Raw genomic sequence first — 24,691 nt, 5'->3', positions numbered from 1 at the left:
TAGATGGAGTTGGAATGTCTCAAACACACCTGTTCATGTTTTGATATCATCTTACTCTAGTAGATTCTATCTATAAATACTGTTATTCCTAAACATACTCTTCATATAAAATAGTACACAAATGTTGCTTGAATTAATTGTAATACTTCCTTTAATACTTTAATATGGAATAAATGTGCTTCACTTTGAAAAATTTAGAACAGCAAGATTCAAAAAACTTGAGTCCCTCTTCTCAGTAATGACTGAAATAGGTTTTCGTTTTAATAGATGTAATTAATTGATGAAAATCTTATATCTAATGATAAGCTTTTATCTGGTGGCCCAAAGTTTTATTTTTTAATTTATTAATCTAATACATGGTGTTGGAAGTTATTGACACTATTGCTAACAGAAATTCTGACCTAGAATATTAAAAAAAATCTTTCTAAAAGAAAAAAAACAGTGACCATTAAAATGTTAAAGTATTTTAAAACTGTTAAGTATAATGTTATCCACAACCCAGTATCCTGTGACCTTTCTCCTTACCATTTCCTGGAGGAGAGATGATATTCTGTAACCTCACAGAGAAATACCAATCATCAGACAGTAAGCATATTAAAGCTTTTAGGAAAATAAATTCAGGTATAAAATTTATTTTTAAGACAAACAGAAAGTGATAAGTAGCAATGTAAAATTGGAACTCATTATTTTCCTTCAGTATTAAATTAATAAATTGATAAGAAAGAAACTAATATTATGAGCATGAGATGAAAATGAAAGTATTTTAAGTTGCAATTTCACACTCAGAATAAATCTAAGTGCTCAATTTCAAAATGTTTACAAATAATTCAGGTTGATATGAATCTACAAGTGAAATACTCAAGTCACTCATTATGCACATTTTGCTGCCCCACTATGTTACACATGAGGGATGCATGCACAGTGCTTACTACGTCCACTGATAAAGCCATGGTGTGCATGTGTGAACACTGGTACTGGCTAAAACACCAAGGGGCTGGGGAGTGGGGAGCAACATGCTGACTGGCTGAGAAGTGGCAAGCTTACCCAAAGCCACACTGAAATCAAGATGGGGATAAAAAAAAGGTTCATCTATAGTAAACAAAGCACTTTTGAGATTTCGTTGCTGTCAAGCAACTCAAACAACATAGGGGAACAGTTTTAGAGTTAGGCAAGAACACTGTGGAAAGGAAAATGGGATCCTAGATTCTATTATATCTACCCAGTGCAGACCCCTCACAACTGTCTTCTGAATAAATCACTGTATTTGTCTTTTATCACAGGGATTGCTCTGCCAGTCAAGAAGGATCCATTTATCCATTCACGTGCACGGAGAAATATTGTACAAAATATTTGCTGTTGTCAACAGATTACAGTGGGAGAAGCACAGGCAGTCAAACTTTGTTGCAACCCTTGTTTTAATTACCACATATAACTGTGAGTACTAAAGAAGTACACATCTCTGTGTCCCATTTTACAGATCTTGAAGGTCAGGGAAAGCCATATAACTATTGTGAAGATCATACAAACAACTACTTCTAACTTGAGAAAAGGATGCACAAGGGACCCAGCTATAGGAAGGGAGACAGAAGTTGTGGGATTGTAAGGAAGGGGTCAACATTCATAACCAAAGACGAACAGAGGAATGGACAGTCTGGTTAGATTTTAGTTAATGTCAGATGTTAATTTTAGATGCTATTTCTCCAATTTTGAGAACTAGATTGATGAAGTGATTTGCTTCAAGTCACAGTGCTGTGGTTAGCACAGCCTCAACTTGAACCACACCTATGCCAGCTACTAGCACCCAGCTGTCAAACACTATAGACTATAATCAGGCTAATGCAAGGCAAGGCAAACCTAAAACAGGGAGACAGCACTGGTAAATGTTTAGGATACAGTATTAAGTTAGAGCCCAGGCAGGAAAAACACATAGGTATCTAGGTTCTTTTGGGAAGCTAGAGGCATCCATCTTAGAGGAAATAAGAAGGGAATGAAAGTTGTAATTACTAAAATACAGAATGGGCCTGCTCCTTGAATCCAGATGAAACGGGTTAAAACTGGATCTATCCAAACACTTCAATGAACGAATCCCATCCTGTTCTAGTTCTCTTTTTCAGTTGACATCTCTCTTTTTTTTTTTTTTAAGATTTATTTATTCATTTGAAAGTCAGAGCTACACAGAGAGAGGCAGAGAGAGAGAGAGGTCTTCCATCCACTGGTTCACTCCCCAATTGGCCGCAATGGTGAGCCAGGAGCTTCTTCTGAGTCTCCCACGCAGGTGCAGGGGCCATCTTGTACTGCTTTCCCAGGCCATAGCAGAGAGCCGGATTGGAAATGGAGCAGCCGGGCCTAGAACCGGCGCCCACATGGGATGCCAGCGCTTCAGGCCAGGGCATTAACCCGCTGCGCCACAGCACCAGCCCCTCAGTTGACATATCTATTCATATTGATTGATCTAATTTGTATAACCAAACATGTCAACTGAAGTACAGTTCTTATTCTAGTCTTACAAACTACTTTGTTTCACTGTTCAGTGCCAGAAAAGAGATGTGGACTAGTGGATCTAGAAACATGGTCCACAAACTTGTGGGGGTTCCTAAGAACTTTTCAGGAGTCTTCAAAATCAAAATTATTTCTTTATAATACAATGGAATCATTTTTCCTTTTCATTACATTCACATTTGGCCATAACAGTTTAAAAGCAAAGGAGGAAACTTAGCATGCATGAAGGCAGCAATATCAGACTATACTAGTTTTTATATTCTTCATTGACACATATAGGGAAAAAAGTAATCTACACTTAAAAAATGCTAAAAAGCAGTACAATATACTTTTATTAAATCTCAACTCTTAATGTATACTTGTTTAATATTCAGAGTGATAAAATGAAAATGTAGATTGAGTATTTACATATCAAAATATGCAGTGATAGCTGGAGAAAATGTAGTGGTGTGTTTGATTGAGTTTCAAGCCAAAGTAGCCACTTTTTAAGTGGAACACCATTTTTACCTGTAAGATTAATAGATATACGATGTTTATTCAGATTTGGGGACCTGGACGATATTTTCTTGGAAAGAACAAAATAATACCGAAAGTCCCAGGAAAACAACTTTCTGTATTTGTTGACAATGATAAAAACTGAATTTTTGTGCAAAGTTTAGAATTTTGGGAAACTTTTACCCTCTCTGGTAAGCTTGAAAGTTCTTTAATTCTTCAAATTTTTCTGATGTGATTGGTAGTAAAAATAATTGTTTCATACTTCTAATAAAATGTGCCAAAATTTGAACGATCTGCATAACTCAACAAAATAATAGTTTCCAAATGGCCAGTGCATAATATTATAAAATTACTCATAGATAAAGGATCCATTCAAAGTACAAGACAGCCCAATGGATTTTCATGAGTGTGAAATGTATATTAGATTCTTTGCAGCAACTTGCTGAATGTTGGTGTAGCATCAAAGATGAATATACACAATTATCTGGAAAAGCTATTAAAACAGTTCATCCTTTTACAATTGTGTATCTGTATAAGGCCAAATTTTCTTTATATAACTCAATGAAGTGGTTGAATACAGAAATAGATGTAAGAATTCAACTGTCTTCTATTAAGACAGATATTTTCAGAAATAACATACTTCTCACCATGTGTTTTTGCCTTGGAAAATATAGTTATTTTTCATAAAAATATGTTATTTGTGTCACTTAATAGGCTTATTATTATCTCTAAATAAATAAATATTTTCTCCATTTTAATTACTTTTGTGGTAAGTATCAGTAAAAACAACCTATAAACAAACCCTTTAGTGATCATAGGCCGGCGCCACGGCTCACTAGGCTAATCCTCCGCCTTGCCGTGCCAGCACACCGGGTTCTAGTCCCGGTCGGGGCACCGATCCTGTCCCAGTTGCCCCTCTTCCAGGCCAGCTCTCTGCTGTGGCCAGGGAGTGCAGTGGAGGATGGCCCAAGTCCTTGGGCCCTGCACCCCGTGGGAGACCAGGATAAGCACCTGGCTCCTGCCATCGGATCAGCGCAGTGCACCTACCACGGCGGCCATTGGAGAGTGAACCAACGGCAAAAAGGAAGACCTTTCTCTCTGTCTCTCTCTCACTGTCCACTCTGCCTGTCAAAAATAAAAAATAAATAAATAAATAAAAAATAAAACAAACCCTTTAGTGATCTTAATAATGTTTAAGTGAATAATAAAAATGTTCAAGCATATAATGTTAAAAATATTTGGTTCTAAGACCAAAAGATTTGAGATTCATTGATGATGAACCAATATGGAAAAACCTTACTCTGACACAATTCAAGTTTCCTAAGAGAAAAGGGGTAGGGAGGGAAGAGAAAGAAAAGGATTGGACGGAAAAGGATTACACAATTACAGGTATCCCACTGGCTGTTTTCATATACATTAGTTTACCTCATTTATTCCCTGCAAAGACTAATAGGTATGATTATCCCTATTTTAAGATGAAGAAACTGAAACAAGAGTGACTTGCCTAAAGTCACAGCTGGTAAACAATAGAATTAAAGATCGTTGCATGCATCTCTTTGAATCTCAACTTCTTACTCATTCCACTGCATTATATTCATGATAGAATTTCTCTAAAATTGGGCAATATCCACCAAAAACCCATAAATGCAGAGCTTTGGTGTTTAATCATGATTTCTGTTCTAAATCTAAAGATCTAATCCTTTTACTGCTAATTTTTCAGTACTGGCTTCTTTCACTAAATCCAAAGAATGCCTGGTACACTTAATTATGGCTGTCCAAAAAAAAAATGCTAGGTCCATTTAATAATGGCAATTAATTTAGCTTTCAGAACAATGTACTAATTTTCTGGGTGTTAGCACACTTCAGGCATAATATACACAGTATAACAGTCTTTTCAATCTCATGCTAGTCAGTAGCAAAGAGTGGGTTTCTACAGGGAAAAGTCTGTCTCTTTTCCTCTGTATGGTCATGGAAGGAAGTAATATTCACTCATCAAATCTTTATTAAAAGTTCTACTGTATTTACTAGACTGTGGAAGCATGAATCATGAAAATATGAATAATAATTTCTGAGACTCAAAATATGATCATGGCCTTTTTAACACTTTAATATTATGCAACTTTTTAGTCACTTTAGCCATAATCTGGCTTTATCACAGTCTCCTTTTTATTTTTTTTTATTTAAAAAATTCTAAATTTCCATTGTTTTGGGGCACATATAGCACGGCACTTTATTTACATGTACATGTATACAATGTGTAATGATCAAGCAGGGTAACTGGCATTTCTATTTCCTTAAACATCTTCTGAGAAACTTTTTGATTAACACATACTAATGGCCGGCGCCATGGCTTAACAGGCTAATCCTCCGTCTTACAGCGCTGGCACACCGGGTTCTAGTCCCAGTCAGGGCACCGGATTCTATCCCGGTTGCCCCTCTTCCAGGCCAGCTCTCTGCTATGGCCCGGGAAGGCAGTGGAGGATGGCCCAAGTCCTTGGGCCCTGCACCCGCATGGGAGACCAGGAGAAGCACCTGGCTCCTGGCTTCGGATCAGCGAGATGCGCCGTCCGCAGTGGCCATTGGAGGGTGAACCAGCGGCAAAAAGGAAGACCTTTCTCTCTGTCTCTCTCTCACTATCCACACTGCCTGTAAAAAAAAAAAAAAAAAAAAAAAAAAAACCACATACTAACAGCCATGCCTCTGGGGTACAATGAGATTTCCAATACATGCACCAATACAGAACGCACACTGATCGAATCAGAGTAATCAACATCTCCATCTTCCATCAACAACTCATGTCTGGAGTCTTTCAGCTCCTACCTTCCAGTCATTCACAACATACATTATAGGTTACTGAGCACCATAGTCGCCCCATGTGTTGTAGAACACATGAATGCACTTTTTCCACCTAACTGTATTTGTGTACCTGCTACTGTCCCTCTATCACTCCTTCCTCCGCACTTCCCAGTCTCCAGTAATTTCTATCCCATGTGCAGACTGACTTTTTTTTTAAGCTTCCACACAGAACAGAGAACATGTGGTGTCTGTCTTTCTGGTCTCATCCATTTTGCTGCAAATAATACGATATACAGTTTCCCTTTTAAAAGTTTAAAATGAAGAAAGTATGGTATCCTTTAGTGGAGCTGAGCTGTTGAAAAATGCAAGTAATAACAGCGATCTTTTGTTAGGGACTCACCCTTGTCAGATAGGCCCCACTCCTCTCAGTCTTGCATGGAGGCACTGCAGCTAGAGTACCAGTTCTGGTTTCTCTCCTCTGCCCTCCTTCTCTTTTCCACAGGAGGAGTGGTTGGTTAGCACATTTGAAACAGAAACAGCACACTCAGCTCAGCTCAGCTCTTCTAGGTGTCTCTCTCTCTCTTTTTTTTTTTTGACAGGCAGAGTGGACAGTGAGAGAGAGAGACAGAAAGAAAGGTCTTCCTTTGCCATTGGTTCACCCTCCAATGGCCGCTGGGGCCGGCGCATCTCGCTGATCCGAAGCCAGGAGCCAGGTGCCCCCTCCTGGTCTCCCATGCGGGTGCAGGGCCCAAGCACTTAGGCCATCCTCCACTGCCTTCCCGGGCCATAGCAGAGAGCTGGCCTGGAAGAGGGGCAACCGGGATAGAATCCGGTGCCCCGACCGGGACTAGAACCCGGTGTGCCGGCGCCGCAAGGTGGAGGATTAGCCTGTTAAGCCACGGCGCCGGCCCATCTAGGCGTCTTTTAAATGGACTTACAGACAACATGTATTCCAGCCTCCTTTCCACCACGAAAGGCAATGGGATGTTTGGAGGAAATGGGGTAAATTCATTTCAGAAAGGAATACATCAGGAAGTCTGTGTGCAACAAATCTCAATCAAATTTCCCAAATTTCAATTAGTAAGGCTAATGTTCTGATCTCCTTGTATAATTCCTGTATAATATTGTTGAGTTCCAAACTGAGCAGTGTTAAGATAGAGAGCTTTGTGGCAAAATTTTGCAGCATAAACCAGAGATATATTTGGTTTTGTCCCTGGGTCCTGGAACAGAACTCCTCAAACCCCTTGGAGTTTCCTGAGTCGCAGGAGTGTCTTTTGCTGTTCGCAATCCCCTTTCCTTCACTGACTTTAGGCGAAGGCAGCGATTTAACATGAGGTCTTTAAGTAACCTTTCCGTCCTGGCAATGGAGAGATTCCAGGTTAGGGCACATGTTGATGTATGGCAGGGAGGAGGGCATGCCTAGAGAGGGATACTTGGTATGCCCTCCACACATACTGTGCCCTATGCATTTCTTCCTTTTGGCTGTTGCTGAGTTGTATCCTTTATAATAAATCAATTATAAGTATTTTTTCTGAGTTCTATGAGCAGTTTTAGCAAATTATTGAACCCAAGGAGGGAGTTGTGAGAACTGCTAGTTTTATCCACTTAGAAGTATGAGTGACTCCTATAGGATCTGGAGTGATATGGGGGCGTTCTTAAAATATAGAGCCCTTTGGGCCGGTGCTGTGGCTTAGTGGGTAAAGCTTCTACCTAAAGTGTCGGCATCCCATATGGGCACTGGTTCCGGGACGCCAGCTCTCTGCTATAGCCTGGGAAAGCAGTAGAAGATGGCCCAAGTCCTTGCCTCTGTACCCACATGGGAGACCCGGAAGAAGCTCCTGGCTCCTGATCGGTGCAGCTCCGGCCATTGAGACTATCTGGGGAGTGAACCAGCATATGTAAGACCTCTCTCTCTGCCTTTCCTTCTCTCTCTGTGTAACTCTGACTTTTAAGTAAATAAATAAATCTTTAAAAAAATAGAGCCCTTTAAATGTGTAGTTTGGACAGGAAATCTGGGTAAATAGTGTCACAACTGAATTGAATTATTGGACATCTGGTTGGTGTCAGAGAATTGGAGGATTGGTTGATGTCAGAGAAAACACCCCAGAAAGGAGACGATAGAAGGGCCAAGAAGCTTCAGGATTGGGTTCTTTCTCAATTGGTAGTCAAGTTGAGAGAAGATAATGTGTTATTTGTTGGACCTAAAGCCTCAAGACTACATACTAGATAATTTATTATGCTTTATTTATATTATTATCATTTAATTTTTCAGACTAAAAACCTGAGGTGTGGGGAAATTAGCTTTTGGTCATACTTGACTAGTGTTAAGTGGAAAAACTAGAATTCATAGTCAGGTCTATTAGATTCTGCACTGTTAGCCTCTTCTTCACCCTGTATCTTTGCAACGGTATGATTCTGAGTGTTATTAATACATTAAGGAGAAAGAAAAATAGTTATTATCACAATCTACATTTGATGTCTACAAGTTTTAAGCTGATTTGGAAAAACATAAATGCTTAGGAATGCATCAAACACTTAACAATAAAAAATTCTTACGCTGAGCTTTAAGCTTTTGAGTAAGCCTTTTCTTCCTTCCAGCTACACTTTTAAAAACATTTGAGCTTAAAATAATAATAAGAAAACTACAGATGTAGTATAATAGGGGGTACTCAGTGTCTAAGGAAAACAAAATCCAGTATGAACAGCAGCAGCCCCTGGTGGTCTAAGAGAAAAAAAATAGTGTATCGTTACTGACGGGGGTGGAAATATGTTTTTTTAAAGAATATATTACATATTTAGTCATTTGACTCAGTTCTCAACCCAACACATTAAAAAGCAGATGCTTTAAAAAATGATCTGTTGGCAAGATGCTTGTTAAAATTTTATCAGTTGAAATATTAAAATTCATTATGAATTAATTAACACATTATATAAAAATAAAATGTTTTTGTTTCATCGTTTTACAAAGTACTATAACCAGTGGTGATTAACGCTGGGAATTTTGTGTGTCTTGATATGTGTTGCTCAAAAAGAAACTAAATTTATAGGATTACCACTAAATTGATGACATTTTCTGTCTTCACTCTTGAATTCAGTTGGCAGATGTTTTTGAGAACAAAAAATTCCATCTTATTACAAAACATATTAAGCAGGTTTTCCTGCCAGGCATGTCTGACATGATGTTTATTGCTTAGACCAAATCATTCCCCTTAATAAGCCATAATATATGCCAGCAAGTACATTATTTCATAGTTAAGGAAAGTTGCCACATGGAATAACAAGTTCTTTGATCTCTCATGCTCTGCTCCTAATGCATCAAAAAAGTGCTACATAATCCACTAGTCAGTCACATCTATTTATACTCATTTAACCAGAAAATAAAGTTGTAAATTGCAAATCTTAAAGTTTTAGACCTAGATTTTACTTTACTCCTGCCTGGGCATTACAGATACTTGCAAAAATTTAAGACACTGGTTATATACTAGATACCGCCCCCCCCAAAAAAAAGAAAGAAAAAAAAGAGGAAGAAAGTTAGTTAAAGCATACTTACGTACACTAGGAAAATATAATGGTTCTGGTGGTTAAATACTTATTGGTTGCAATATAAATAAATTGAATAATTGAATCTGGTTGCTAAAATATGAGATAAATGATGTTGGTGGCACTAGTGCACAAGAGAACAGGTCCAGAAGAGAAGGCAGAATGACATGTATTAGCCCTCTCCAAACTTGTGAACAAACTCAAGTCAGAACATCAAAAACATACTTCTTAAAAGAGAGCTTCAGTTTATCAAAGTTGGCTGCTTCTGAACAATGCAAAAATTCTTGAGTGCTGGAAAAAAATCAGTCAGAAAACTAGTCAACATCAAATATCTCACATGTTAAGGAATAAGATTTTTGATGGATGTCAACAAGCAATCAATCCATAAATATTTGAGTATCTTCAATGTGCAATGCCAGGCTCTGCCAAGATTCTTGTTCTGTAAATGACTCCTCAACATTTAGACTTTTTCTTCTGTGGCCATGTAACTCTCCTCCCCTCCAGTCCCGGCATCTGGCATCTGTTTTGCATTTTGTTTTCTTTTACATTCAGGGTCTTATTCCTCTTTACTTCCCTCAGCACAGCCTACAACGATGTTTCGCCTTAGGAAAGAGGTTTGCAGCAGATCCAGGCCAACATCAGAGAGACTGGCATCAAGTCACTTCTCCTGAATTATACTTTATACTCTATAAGGATATATGAATGGATCCTCTTTCCTAGTCTGAGTACTTAGGCTCTAATTTGATACTTTTGTTCTGACGCTGCAGGTCCTGTTATCTAGATATTGCTAGAAGAAGCCTTAATATTTTTGCTTTGGAGTCTAGTGCGTGCGTTTAGTATCAATTACTCATTCCCCCACAATATGCTCTGTATCAAGGTAAAAACGGTCATATTTGCTTATTATTATTTTTAAAGATTTATTTATTTATTTTATTTATTTGAAAGAGAGAGGGAGGGGGAGAGAGTGAGAAAGGAAGAGAGGAAGAGAGGGAGGGAGGAAGAGTGAAGGAGGGAGAGAGGGAGGGAGGGAGGGAGGGAGGAAGGGAGGAGAGAGGGGGAGAGAGAGAGAGAGAGAGAGAGAGACAGAGACAGAACTTCTATTGCTGGCTGCTGGTTCACTGCCCAAATGTCCACAACAGCCAGTTCAAAGCCAGGAGCCAAGAACTCCACCCTTGTCTCCCACAGGAGTGGCAGTGGCATGAATATTTTTTGGACCATCTTCTTCTGCCTTTCCAGGAGCATTAGCAGAAAGCTGGATAAGAAGTAGAGGAACTGGGACTTGAACTAGGGCTCCAATATGGAATGTTAATGTCACAGCAGTGGTTTAATCTACTGTGCCACAACACCAAGCCCCCAGATCCACTTATTGTTATTTTTAAAAGATTTTTTAAATATTTTAAAGGCAGAGTTACAGAAAGACAGATGCAGAGAGAGACAGAGGTCTTCCATCTGCTGTTTCACTCCCTAAATGGCTGCAATGGCCCGAGCTGGGCGGATCCAAAGCCAGGAGCCTGGAGTATCTTTGAGGTCTCCCACATGGGTGCAGGGGCCCAGGGACTTGGGCCATCTTCTACTGCTTTCCCAGGCCACAGAAGAGAGCTGGATCAGAAATGCAGCAGCTGGAAGCGAATGGTGCAGCCATATGAGACGCCGGCATTGCAGGCAGCAGCCTTATTCACTATGCCACAATACCGGCCCCCCAAATCTACTTATTATTAAGGACTTAATGTAATGTCAAAATCCATAAACCAAGCTCAAAGATTTAGTAGATTACGGGAGATCCACTAGGAAAGCATTAAAGATAAATTGGTACATTAAAATTCTGAGAAAAAATATAGGATATATCCCAAGAAAGCACATGGTAAGTCCACAGAAGTTAACCAATCCCAGTGATTTCTTTGAGTCTTAATAAAGAAAGGCCATTGGTTATAGGGAGAGAAAGAGGTGGAGTTTTAGCCAGGCACTATAACATGGAAAGAATTTGGATTAGGGAGGACAGAAAGCAAAGTTACAGATTTCATAAGGAGGGCATAAAGTGTGCATAACATAGAGTAAGCATGGCAGACTGGCTGTACCCTTATGAACAAGTGGGTAAAGCAGAAACAGCCTTGGGTTACTATGAAACGTTTCTATTTGCATCCATAATTTTAAGACTATGGAACTATAGTAAAAAGGAAAATGTGGTATTCTAATTTTTTTATACTCATTTAAAAATGTATAGCAAAGAATCAAATGAATCTTGATGTACTAATTTTTAATCAATTTTTAGAATGGCATCCCAGCTACTGAATAGATGACCTACAAAGTAGTTTTTTTTGTTCACAGAAAAGCAAGTAGCACATTTTAATAACGTAGAACATACAAGTATTTCAAAAAAGTACTCCAGGGGCCAGCACTGTGGTACAGTAGGTTAAGTCTCTGCTTCCGGTGCCAGCATCCCATATGGGCACTGGTTCTAGTCTTGGCTGCTCCTCTTCTGATCCAGTTCTATGTTATGGTCTGGGAAAACAGTGGAGGATGGCCTGCGAGCTTGGACCCCCGTACCCGCGTGGAAGACCCAAAAGAAGCTCCTTGCTCCTGGCTTCAAATCAGCACAGCTCTGGCCGTTAAGGCCTTTTGGGTAGTGAGCCAGTGGATAGAAGACCTTTCTTTCTGACTCTCCCTCTCTCTGTCTGTAACTCTCTCAAATGAATAAATAAAATCTTTAAAAAAAATAAGAATAAAAATAAAAAGTACTCCATGTGTGAGATTTTAATGTTAGCCCCACTACCTTGTTTTCAATTTATTGTGAAGGTTCTCCTAGGCTCTGGGGACACAGTAGTGAGCAGAGTAGGCTCACACCTGCCCTCATGGAGCTTACATTAAGAGTTCTGTGACTCTGGGGAAACTTCTCTATCATCAACCTGGTTCAATATTAGTAACCTAATTAAAAGAGAACATAAATATGGAAGTAGTTTAGACATTTAACAGAGTCTATTAGGTAACTGGTTAAAATCTACCTGGTCATTATCACATGTAGCTTAGTATATCATACTATACTTTTATTACATATGGTTCAATTTTCCTATTTCAGATACAAATTGTTTTCAAGTCAGTAGAAAAATGTGAAAAGTAGGGAAGGAGAGTAAGAATACACAGTAATTAGAAGTCCTGGTTTCTGGGCTGGCGCCGCGGCTCACTAGGCTAATCCTCCGCCTTGCGGCGCCGGCACACCGGGTTCTAGTCCCGGTTGGGGCACTGGATTCTGTCTCGGTTGCCCCTCTTCCAGGCCAGCTCTCTGCTGTGGCCTGGGAGTGCAGTGGAGGACGGCCCAGGTCCTTGGGCCCTGCACCCCACGGGAGACCAGGAGAAGCACCTGGCTCCTGGCTTCGGATCAGCGCAGTGTGCTGGCCACAGCGGCCATTGGAGGGTGAACCAATGGCAAAGGAAGACCTTTCTCTCTGTCTCTCTCTCTCACTGTCCACTCTGCCTGTCAAAAACAAACAAACAAACAAACAAAAAGTCCTGGTTTCTACACTTACTTCTATAAACACCTGTACATCAGTTTCTTTAATAAAAATGATTTTTTGAAAGCATTTTCCTATGAACTGACAAGTTTTTAATGTTACTTATTTTATTAATTTGAAAGGCAGAGAGAGAGAGAGAGAAAGAGAGAGAGAGAGAGATGGAGAAATGGAGAGAAGGAGAGAGAGATAGGCCAAGTAAGAATGAGAGAAAAGGATAGAGAATGCTCTCATCGGCTGCCTCATTCTCTAAATGCCTGCAGCAGCTAGGGCTTGGCCAGGCTGAAGCCAGGAGGTGGGCATGCCATCCTGGTCTTCCACATGGGTGGCAGCAACCCAACAACTTGAGCCATCATCTACTGTCTCCTAGGGTATACCTCAGCAGGAAGCTGGAATGAAAAGCAGAGCTGGGGCCTGAACCAAGGCTCTTCTATATGGGATGCAGGTGTTCCAATGGAAGCTTAACTACCACAACAAATGCCTGCCCCAGGATAAAATGACTTGATCCATCTACTCATTAGGCTGTGGCAAAAATATGCAATGTAAAGGTTTAAGAAGTATATAAGTAAAATTTATCTCTATTACCTGCAATGCTCTCTGTCTGAAAATTACAAATATTGTTATTTGGACATGTTTAAGAGAGAAAGTAATTTCCTGAGGGGATCAAAATAACCTAAGAATTAACATGTTTTCCACAAAATGAACCCATTCTTCTGCTTTCTGCTATAGGACCAAGCATTGCTATCTAGAAGTAAGTTTTAATAGTAGCAGCACACCTCTGCTATTCCACACAATTCCGAATTTTAAAAGAAAGGGTGATTATTAAGAGAAGACATTTCTTAACTAAGACTACCAAATACAAGTTGTGCTATCTCCATGAGTCTATTTTTATCCTTTATTGCTTTGGATGGATTGATGAGTGAATGAGGCATAAAGAACTAAGGGAAAGAAGTAAAAGTGGCAGGAGTGAGAACAAGAGAAAAGAATTAAGGAAAGAAGACGAAAGGAAAGAGAGCAGGTCTTAATAATGAAGCGACATAAAAGGATTTTTTTCCCTTGGTGTAAGAAACAATAAATGCAGGGATAAATGAAGCAGATGTGAACAACAGGATAAAGAAAATGCATACACACAAGAGAACAAAAGAGAAAATCAAAGCAATAATGACAAGATAAAGAGAAAACAGAAAGGAAGAAATAAACCTACAGGACAGATATCTGAAATAGATGCTTAATCTATACATGGCATACGCAAATAAAAGAAATTAAGAAGAAATAAAAAACAACTCAGAAATTACTTTTATTTGCATTTTACATAGACAAGTGAATACTCTGTGATTTGCATATTTTAAAGAGCTTACATAATTATTTCCTGGATATGGACGGTAATTTCAGAAAATTTTAACTGTCCTCAGGTGGTACCTGACAGGATGGATCACATAGAAGGAAGAGTAGGACTCCAACGGGGAAGGCAACATCATGACCCATGCATAGTCCAAGGGGTAACATGATTACATTAGAACACACACGTGGCTTGGTGACTTCAAATTCATTAACTGTTCATTTTTCAAATAATATTAAATAGTAAGATGTTTACAAGAAATATCTCCCTACTTCTGATTGACTCACTGCATAAAGTGCTTTAAGATTGGTCAGGATATCTTTTTGGGGGCCTTGAGAATTTATACACTGCTTTCACTATTCCTTACTGTCATAACTTACTCAACAGAATGACCTTTAATATTGGCTATTTGGATTAAAATTAACTCCCCCCAAAAAGGGTGATTATGCCATGAGCTAGAAGTGTAAAAAATAAATAAATAAATAAAAACTTAGAAAGCAAGATATTTTCCTACACAAGTGATATGAAATATTAATGATAATTTAAAGTAAACAAAAAAACCCCTCAAGTTTAATACTCTGAAATGTTACCACTATCCCACAGTGTAATTTGTAAAATGTTAAATTGTCTATGTTTAAATAAATGTTCTGGTTTACTCACTTTTGAAGAACATATCTATTTACTGTTTCACTCAGTAGCATTTTTGACATGTTTTACTAATAAATTAAACTCCTAGCGTCCATAATAAAGGCATTGAAAATTGTACAAATATGTCTAACATATAACACACAGTATGTATATCAAGTAGAATATGTCAAAGTGCAAATAACATTGTTTGTGCCCCCTACAGACTTAGAAACACTTGGGCAGCACTGTGATAACGATCCCATGCTGCTAGCATTATCAAGTGCAAAGGTTCACTGCGTAAGACGAGAGCAGAGGACAGTGTCCCCTCATTACACTATCCCTGCACTATTTTAGCTTCAATATTTATTAAGATATTAATTACTCTCCCCCCATTCTGCCTTCAGAAGTCAGGCTGAGGCACCATGAACGGATGGTTGCTTAGAGGAAAACAATGCATCATCCAGCAAAACTTACCACCCAAGATGATGACTGTTTTGTTCAGTACATTATTAATTCAGCAGATATTAGGTCTTGGAATTATTAGAATACATGTACTTTCTCTTATGGACAACATAGCAGAAAAATAACTTAAGGAAACAGCATGTTGAGAACTGGATTGGAAAGTTTTCTTCCTTTTGTATGTATCACAACAAACTTATTTTGGAAAAGTTTCCTTGAATGAATGTATGACACAAAAGGAAACAGCAGTTGCATTTGAAACTTCTGTAAAATGTTAACACTGAAGTAAGAATAATGTATCTTATAATTCTGAAGTAAAAACAGATAACATTTCTTCCCAAATAAACAACCATGGAAAGTAAATGGCTAAAAATAAAAGAACTAACAGTTCCTTTAGAAAAGCAAACAAAATAATTTAAATTAAATAAAATATAAACATAGGAACTAAGGAAGGAAAGCATTCATCTCACTTACTCTGATATACAATTGCATCATTTCTTTTTCTCTTTGGGGGTTACGATACTTCTCATAGAAATCACGCCGCTTCTTTGTCTCTTTAGAGACTTTATCTTTTCTTTCCCGTTTTTCTGCAGGTTCATCTGAGCTATCTGAAGATGACTGTACGTGAGTCTTGGGCTTTTCTACTTCAATATAGTTTTCGTTGGGATTCAGTACTATTACTCCATAGCCTTCCTGTTTTGAAACAAAAGAAAAGTGCATAATTTCATTTCAGAATCCATTTCAATGATTAAAAAGCTTCCAAAATCTCAGGCTAAGTAATGTAATATAGATGCATAGCCACTAAAATATTCCTTTAGGAAAGAGTATTGTTCTTTCTCTCTGTCTCTCTCTCTCACTGTCTAACTCTGCCTGTCAAAAAAAAAAAAAAAGAGTATTGTTTTAATTTTTCCAAAAGAAAGTCATTTAAAGTTCCTTGCATTTATTGTACATATAAATAACCATTTATTATCCATAAGAACAAAAACCACATAATTACAACATAATTATAATGCCCAAATTTTTAAATAATGTAATTCAGATCTCTCATAACTCTAAAAATGATTGAAATAAATTATCAAATAACAGTTTTACTTTCAGACCACATTAATATTTATAATACATATTTTGAGAAAATAATCTTTTTGAAATTGAAGTTTACAATTCAAAATACATTTTGTAGGACTTTTACTTTATACTAGCCCCTTAATGAGTATCTTTTCTTTGTTTGCGAAGCAAGAAAGAATGAGCAATTAAGGAATAAGTCTAACGTTCCACAAATTTACGTATCTATCTTATCAGAAACATAAATATCTACCTGTGCAGCTAGGATTTTATTCACCTTTTCCTTTTAGGAGGTCAGAAAAATCACAAAACAAAATAAACTAATGTATGGAAGCAACCCTTGAATCTTGAAATTTCATTTTGCAAATAAACAATTTATCTTTATTACAGAAAACATGTAAAATTTTAAGCTTTAAAAATACAACTTGTTGAATGAACTATCAAGGCTTAAAGTTAGAAAAACATAAATGAATTCCTATCAGACATATTTTAGCAATGCAAATAAGATATTTTTGGTATTTTTACTATAATTGACAGAATAACCTAATCATGAGAAAATACGGGAGAACAAGCAAAAACCACTGATAAGCATGTACAACATAAATTTTTGAAGCTCTTATATATCTTGTCTTACTATTCAACTCCATGTTGTGAGTCTCTGAATTGAATCTTGTAAACTTCTATAAGGCCAAACTTAAAAGATATATTATTTTATGATAAAACATATCCACAGAAAATAAAATCTCATTAACATAATTTTAAACCTGATGGCAATAATAATAAATCAACATTAACACAGACTCAACTATCTTATTTTAAAATATGTGATATGAAACTCATTCATGGTTGGTTTTTTGCATTTGATTTCACAAACTAGTTAGAAATTTCACTGAGTTTCTTCCAATCCCTTCCCTTGTGCCCTAATCAATGATATTACTGTCTAAAACTATGATCTGGTTTGGAAATTTTTAAGATCACTGAAGTCCTGACTTTAATAATATGACTCAAAATTAAGATATAGTGTCTTATATGCATGAAAACTATGCAATATATACCAAAATAATGAACACAATATCACAAATCAACATACGTTAAAGTAAAAAACTTTAGATAAATGCCTCTTTCATGAAATTTTCACAAAATAGTTGAAAAAATATTTAATTTAAACATTTGACATCGAAGGACAAAAGACGTTTTTCTTTTCTTTCTTTGTTTTTTTTTTAAGTTTCTTAGTTGGTAAGTCCTAAGTTTTACCAACAAAAGATATTTTATTTGGTTCTGCTTTATTCTAATCTGTATAGCTATTCAAAAGTCTTGTAATTCATTGTGATCACTGTCAGGTAGACAGATTGTCACTTGGTGATTTTCTACAGTTGGACACACTTGACTAGTTATTAAAATCACATTTGAAGTAAGTTCCTACCCCTCTTCCTTGTGCCTCTTACAACTTTTCACGCCCTTCTCAAATTTCAGCTATAACTTCTCCTCCCACCAAAAGTAAGTTAAAGAACACTGTTGCACTCTGCTAACCAGGGTGAAATAGAGGCATTCAGTACACTGTCTCTGGTGTAAGGAACATAGTCAAAAAAGGTCACCATAGGCCAAAAAGAAAATTGCCTCCTTACTAGATTCTGTACCGTGAGTAAGTGGTCTCCTGTCATGTTTCTTCCCTGCCTTCTCTGAGTGAATTGAACTTTAAACACACACACACACACACACACACACTTCATCCTCACACATGGGTTAGAGTCAGCAATCTTCAAATAGAATCTTATAATTCTTAGAGTTAAAATCAGTGACATACATTTTAATGATTCAAAAAACTTCAAACGCAAAGTAACAAAATGAGATATTTAATAAATTGATAAAACACGAGCATCTTGTTTGCACAACAAATGAAATCCAAGTAAAGGTGAACTCTTCCAATAAAATTTATACTCACCAGAATTTCAAAACTACTATCCTAAATTAAAACTTAATCATTAGAAATAGTATTTGTATAATATCAGCCTTACTTGAGCATGTTTCAGTTCAATTTTTACAAATCATAAATTAAAAATTATTGTACCTACTTGCTTTTAAAGTCTTTGAAATTTGATGTGTCCCAGCTACATCATATAAACAACAGACACACATAAATCATCAAAGAAGTAGTATTTGTCTAAGATATTGATTATGTAACTGAAAATTACATGACTCATTTGTTCAATTTTATAAAGGCACAATGTCAATTTTTCACTCAGGCATCAACAGATGAAAAATGATTCTATTTTTAAATCACCACTATATAAGTCAATTAAAGAATTATCATTTAGATTTCAACAATGAATGCTTCCTTTAAAACATTTAGATTATTTAGGATATATTTTACCCTTTACATATTTCAAATGGCCAATTTAATTAATGCAATAATAATCAAGAGATATTCAGGAACATTTTCTTCAGAAATTAGAGCTTAGTTTAATAAATTTCTGCTGAAAATTCAATTATCATTCTATAAGAAAGTAATCATTTTCAACTAAATTTTTTGGATAAATTAATATTCACAGAGATCACTCATAACTATTTTATAATGACTAGGAGAAAGCAGGAGCAACGAAACAAAGTTAACTACCCCACCTCCATGCTGAAATCAGACACAGCAAAGTTCATCTTTTCCCTATTTTCTCCATCATACATAACATTGGCAAAAAGGTCCATTTATGTAATTACAAGGATTTTGTCATGTCAACGTCAATAATGGAAACTAAATAGACAAAGCAAATAAAGTAAAGCAAAGCAGAGACAAAATATCAGTAGTTAAATTTAACTGTTTCAAATAGATTGATATCAACTCATATCTTTTAAAAACTTAGAATAAGGTACCTATAAGGTTTTATAAAACTATACTATGAAGTCAGGCATTGTGTAGCATTATAGAATGACTGTCCACTGCTACTCTAATAAGGAAGCCTCTAACAATTACATAGAACCTTAAACACTTTATATTAAAGAATCTCTTTCATATTTAATTATTAATTAAACGTTTTAAATTTCTCCTAAGATGAAGTTAGCTAATCTCAAACACACATGAAAACATCTTCAGTTATCTTTAACAACAGAAAGTGATCAAACTGATTATTTAGCATTCTACAACTAAATAAGATTTCTGGCATCATTTATAATGATTTACGCAAATCAATTCCAATATCCAACATTTCAAGAGACAAAGCATACATAAAATTGCTAATTAACTCCAGTTTGATCACACAGTCTCGTAGAAGATCAAGAGGACAGACATTGGTAAAGGTATGCTTCATCTCTTTAACTCACCCAACCCCATTTTATATGCTTTTGTAGCTAGAAACACAGTTTCATTTTCAGATTATGTTCATAAGGTATAAGCTATGGGATCCGAATTAGAAACCCTCAAAAGTTTATGGCATTTTACTCAGCACAAGTACTTTCTGTGATTTAAATAGACTACATAGGCCAACAGGCCTTCTTTACTTTGAAGTCTACAGATGTACTTACTAATAAATAATAGTTCATTTATCATTCAATCAACAAATGATGCTTAGGTCAGAGAGGTCTAAAACAGACAGGTGATGCCAAATACAAAGAACCAAAGAGGAAATCTTGCTAGACAAATTAAACTGGCACAGAAATGTACTTATCAAGAAAATCCACAGGTACAATTTTAAGATGCCTAAACAAAACCAGTCTGTACTTTTGATCCCAAATGAAATACTGCTAAAACTGAAGATTTATTCAAGTTAATTTGCCTATTAACTACCAGTAATGAGAAAAATGGAAAATAGGGACAAATTTTATCTTTTCCAATCTCTTGTGGTTGGCTCAATTAAAAAAAAAAATCAGTTGAAAATACTCAGGTCTGCATATTAACCTGCCAATACCTCAAGCCACATGTGACCAAAGAGGGCAGGGGCCAGAGCAGAATCCTGTGACCTGTGGAACTATCTAGTTGGGACTTCAGGCAAAGATCTGCAAGAGATCATTTTACACAGATTTATCAATCATATTTTTCAAGTTCATCATTCTATCTGCTTGCTTTGAAAGACAGTAGGTGCTCATCCTCCAGGGAAATGAAAATCAAAGTGTTTTATCTACAAAGTACATCCATCCATAGTTAAAATGGACAAACACCACTGTCCATTCATCTTCTCTGAAATATGTACAGTGTTTATTCTCATCCTTTTCACAAGTAAGGTATGGATATGTCACTGTTGCAACATCCTAGGTGCAACAGTGAGATGAGGTCATGACAACCAATCAGAAGTCACTAGTGAAGCGTTAAAGTAAACATAGCTGTTGGAGCTGCAGCTCTGCTTGAAAAATGCCCCCTCCATTATTTCAGCAATTTTCTCAAGACGTGACCTGGGACTGAAATGCCTGAAATGTCTCTTAACTCTGTTTTGTGCTTCTTCTCAACGTGCATTAGGTAGCAGCACCCTACTAATAGTTTGCAAAGCGTTCCTCATGACCATACTTCAAGTTGCAGCTTCTTGAATTCTTATGCTACGTTCCATGTATTAAAATACCATAATATGGACCAACATAGATGATCCCAGTTAAGTTTCCAGCTTCAAATAGCTCATCAAGTTAGTCAGTAAAAGAAAACATGCCACAAAAAGTTTTCAGAGGACCACCTGTTGTCTATTATTTTTACATAGCACTTACTCATAAATCATAACACAGGGTAATTAATCAAGCTGTCAAAGAGAAGGTCAAAGGTTATATGGTAGAGTCAGAAGGTCATGCATGGGCTGATAGAGGTCAGGGTCACACTGCATTCCTCATTATCAAGTTGGGATGAGAGACGGCCCAAGCAAACAAAAGTGAAAGCAGATGGAGAAGTGAGTGGATAAAAAAAAAAAAAAAAGAAAAGAAAATTTCGCAAACAAAAAGAAAAGTGAAAGAAGACTGTCAGCCGCCTTCAAATAGAGAACAGAGAAGAAAAGAAATACACTGAAATGTGTTCAAAGGAGCTCAAGGACATAAAGAAACTACAGTTTTATTAATTAAATAAGTTGAATATACTTCTCTTAGCCATTTTAGTAATGCATACTAAGCAATATTAAAACTACATGCTTGCCATCTCTATACCTTCTCTAGCTACTGTGTTCAAGGTTAATTAAGGTAAGGCAAAGAGTTCCAAGGATGAAGTATGATTACAAAAACAAAGCAAAACAAACAAAAATCCCACAACTTTTAATAATAAGACAGTTTTTCCTCCTCCTTTAATATTGTTCAGCATAGCTATATAGATGCAAATAGTTTTAAGCCAATAGACAGATAATTTCTTGAGTATGGTACAAAGATATCCACAAACACAAATGCATCATAAAAGTCCTTTTGAATAACAAAAGAGTTATAAAATATTCTATTATTACGTTGGCCTGAATTAGATGCAGAATACTGTGCAAAATTAGCTGTCACCCTTTGCTCAAAATCTTTGTTAATCTCATTTTGAATGTTTGCAGCTTTATCAACACATGCATCAATGTCAGCTCCTTGGTTACTGAACCGCTGTAGTTGGAAGAAGATATAATTAAAATGTTTTGGCACAGAAAAGGTGAAATTGTATCTTCCCTTGTTCCCTTAGGAGTCTGTAAAACATGAAGGCTATATTGACAAACACACAACCTTATCTCCAGTTCTGACATCTCAGGTCATCCAAGTGCTATTTATTTTAAAACATTCACTTTGCACTTACTCATATTATAACCCGCTCCACTTAGTACTTTTTCTAGGTTTTAGAACACTGTGTTGCTTAAACATCATGATTTTATCCTCTAATCATGAGTAATTTATTTATGGAAGCACTCCATAAATATACAACAGCACCACAAAATAAATATATTTACCATCCATCCACTATCAAGGACAGAAATATGAATTAATACTACAGCTTTGTAAAGTCCTTTTATTCTTTGATTTTCATTCTCATAAAATGACACAAACATACACCCACACATTTACACATTAAAATAAATAGAAGTAACAAGTTACAACTGTTGCCCAGTCAATGACTGGATCAAAATCCCTAAAAATGGATCTGGGGAATCCTACAGACACATCCTATACACGGTCCAAAGCAGAGTTGGATGGTCAGGTTTATCTTATGAACTTCACTGTTCTGTATCCTAGTTATGTTTTATAGTGCTGTATGGAAGTCCAATGTTCTCCTTACTTACTATTAAAAACTATCATAAAGTCATGTACATAGTCTGTGATAGGCATATGGGCTTTCAACCCAATCATATACCATACAAACACAGTTAAATTTCTAAGTTATTTATAAAATATGCTTATGAATTATAGCACAGAAATCCACCCTTTATTAAAATATGCCACCTTCTCTTTCTTTTCTCATCCAATTAAAACCTCACATGTTCACTCAAAAAAACTTTTGTCAAGAATACGTTTGTGTTTTGCTTTGCTTTTGGTCCTATAGCTCACTTGCAAGGATGAAGACACAATGAAGAATCTCAAGTATTCATTAAGTCAACAAGTCATTATGTACTGATTTCTTGGAACAAATATTTAATAAGCAGCTACTATCTACCAAGCACTGGGTAGTGTACACATACTAAAGAGTCAGCTTTCATTTTAAGATACTTCCATTCAGTTGAAAATTCCAAATCAGAATCAACTACAAGTCCCCAACATGTCTATATGAAGCCATTTTACTTTTGAGCAAAAACAAGAATGTGAAAAGGATAAATAGGAGAAAAGCATAATGATAAAATGCTCCTAAATATCAATCCAGCTAGACTTTCTGGAATGATTAAACCTAAGTGGTATGCTCTGTTTGTATCTGTGTTAAGTAAAGTATTTAAAGTTACTTCATAAAAATAAAAATGTACTGTTTGGGAATGTGAATTCATGTGGCATTGTACATGTCATGTTGTACACACTTAGAAATTTTTACAAGCACCATCATTTCATAATCTAAGAAAAGCTTCTTTCCACACCTACCTTCTACCAAACAGGTGCAACTGAGTGCAGCTATGAATTTCCCTTCCCACAGTGACCTATGTCAGAAGATCTTCTCATACTTCTTCTGCTAAATAATTTAATTACTTATGAGTTATGGTTTCTTTGTAACCTTTTAAATGACTAGCTCATTAAGATGCAAAAATATGCAAAACATGATGTCACTGGGTCAAACAGCTGTGTTGGTAAAATTATGGCTGTGAATGTCCCCAAGAACATGAAAATATTAATAATTTATATTGCTCATTAGATGGCAAAAACTCTTTAAACAGATTTAGAGACAGATTAATTTTATAATCACAAAATGCTACACTACCTCATGGTAACAAATCTTTCCACCATCTGTGACCCTTTGGTATACATAAAACATATAAAAATTCATAATGGCTTAAAGTTTTTGCATCATAATGTGCATATTCAGAAAAAAATGCCACAAGAACCTGAAATATGGAGGTAAAGGACTTTGTTTAAAAACACATAACTACTTGCCAACTTTAATCACAACCTAATTGCGATGAGACACATTAATAGCAAATAAGTTATAGTATGACACAGTCAACAAGTCATCTTCCTATGAATCAATACGGTAAGATAATTGTTTTACACTTCTTAAAAATATCTGCCACACTGTAGGTTCAAATCTCTGGTAGAAACTTTTTTGTGAATGACAAGTGATGAAATTATATAAACAAAGAGCTATCATAATCAAAGTTCAAAATGTCTCATGTCTTTGCTGCATGGTTTCATGATGGTACTGAAAGTAAAGAGAAGAAAAAAAATCTCGACTACTGGTTGCATTTAGACATAGAAATGTTTTCAGTTTAAATACATATGGGTTAATTATCAAATCTGTGCTATTCAGCCAGGAAACTAGCTTCCTAATGATCATGCTTTTCTGTCTCTTAAGCAATTTAAACATCAAATACATTATTTACCACTGTAAATTATAAAAATGTGTTCATCTAGAATCAGCCAGAAGCAACAGAATTACTTTTATGTGCACTTAATAATGTTCTTTTCATTAATAATCATGGACAAAAATTAATGAATACACAATCTTGTGTGGTCTTTTAAAAACACACAACGATTAGGTAATCCTAATTTTAAAATTCCATTTAAAAATTCCTTCTTAAACATATTGAAAGTAAGAAAAAAGCTATGTGCCTATCTGAGTCCTTATGTGAAATAATATTGAAGATAGTTGTTATGTGGAAAGGAAGGGTTAATGGGGATTTTAAACTAATGAACACAGTGCACAGGGCTCTGAAGTAAGCCATGCATAGTTCTAAGCCAACCTTAGAATTTCAACCCTCCCAGCCCTGGCTTAGATCATACAGGCTCTACTAGAAATGTCAAGAATGTGAAGAGGCGT

General features: G+C 36.3%; 1 protein-coding gene across 2 annotated transcripts in view; it reads right to left on the bottom strand.

Moving 5' to 3' along the window:
* The window catches only part of ARB2A (ARB2 cotranscriptional regulator A), a 483,367-nt gene that overhangs the window by 240,392 nt on the left and 218,284 nt on the right, over window positions 1-24,691 (bottom strand). For both annotated transcript variants that reach the window (XM_062211883.1, XM_062211884.1), the window contains one exon: window positions 15,733-15,951. In XM_062211883.1, coding sequence (XP_062067867.1) covers window positions 15,733-15,951 — 219 coding nt within the window. The remainder of the gene's footprint in view (window positions 1-15,732; window positions 15,952-24,691) is intronic.

This window comes from Lepus europaeus, chromosome 15 (genome assembly GCF_033115175.1).
Source record: "Lepus europaeus isolate LE1 chromosome 15, mLepTim1.pri, whole genome shotgun sequence".
Taxonomy (NCBI): Eukaryota; Metazoa; Chordata; class Mammalia; order Lagomorpha; family Leporidae; genus Lepus; species Lepus europaeus.
Note: the sequence above shows the minus strand (reverse complement) of the source record. Positions and strands in the feature narration are given on the sequence as shown.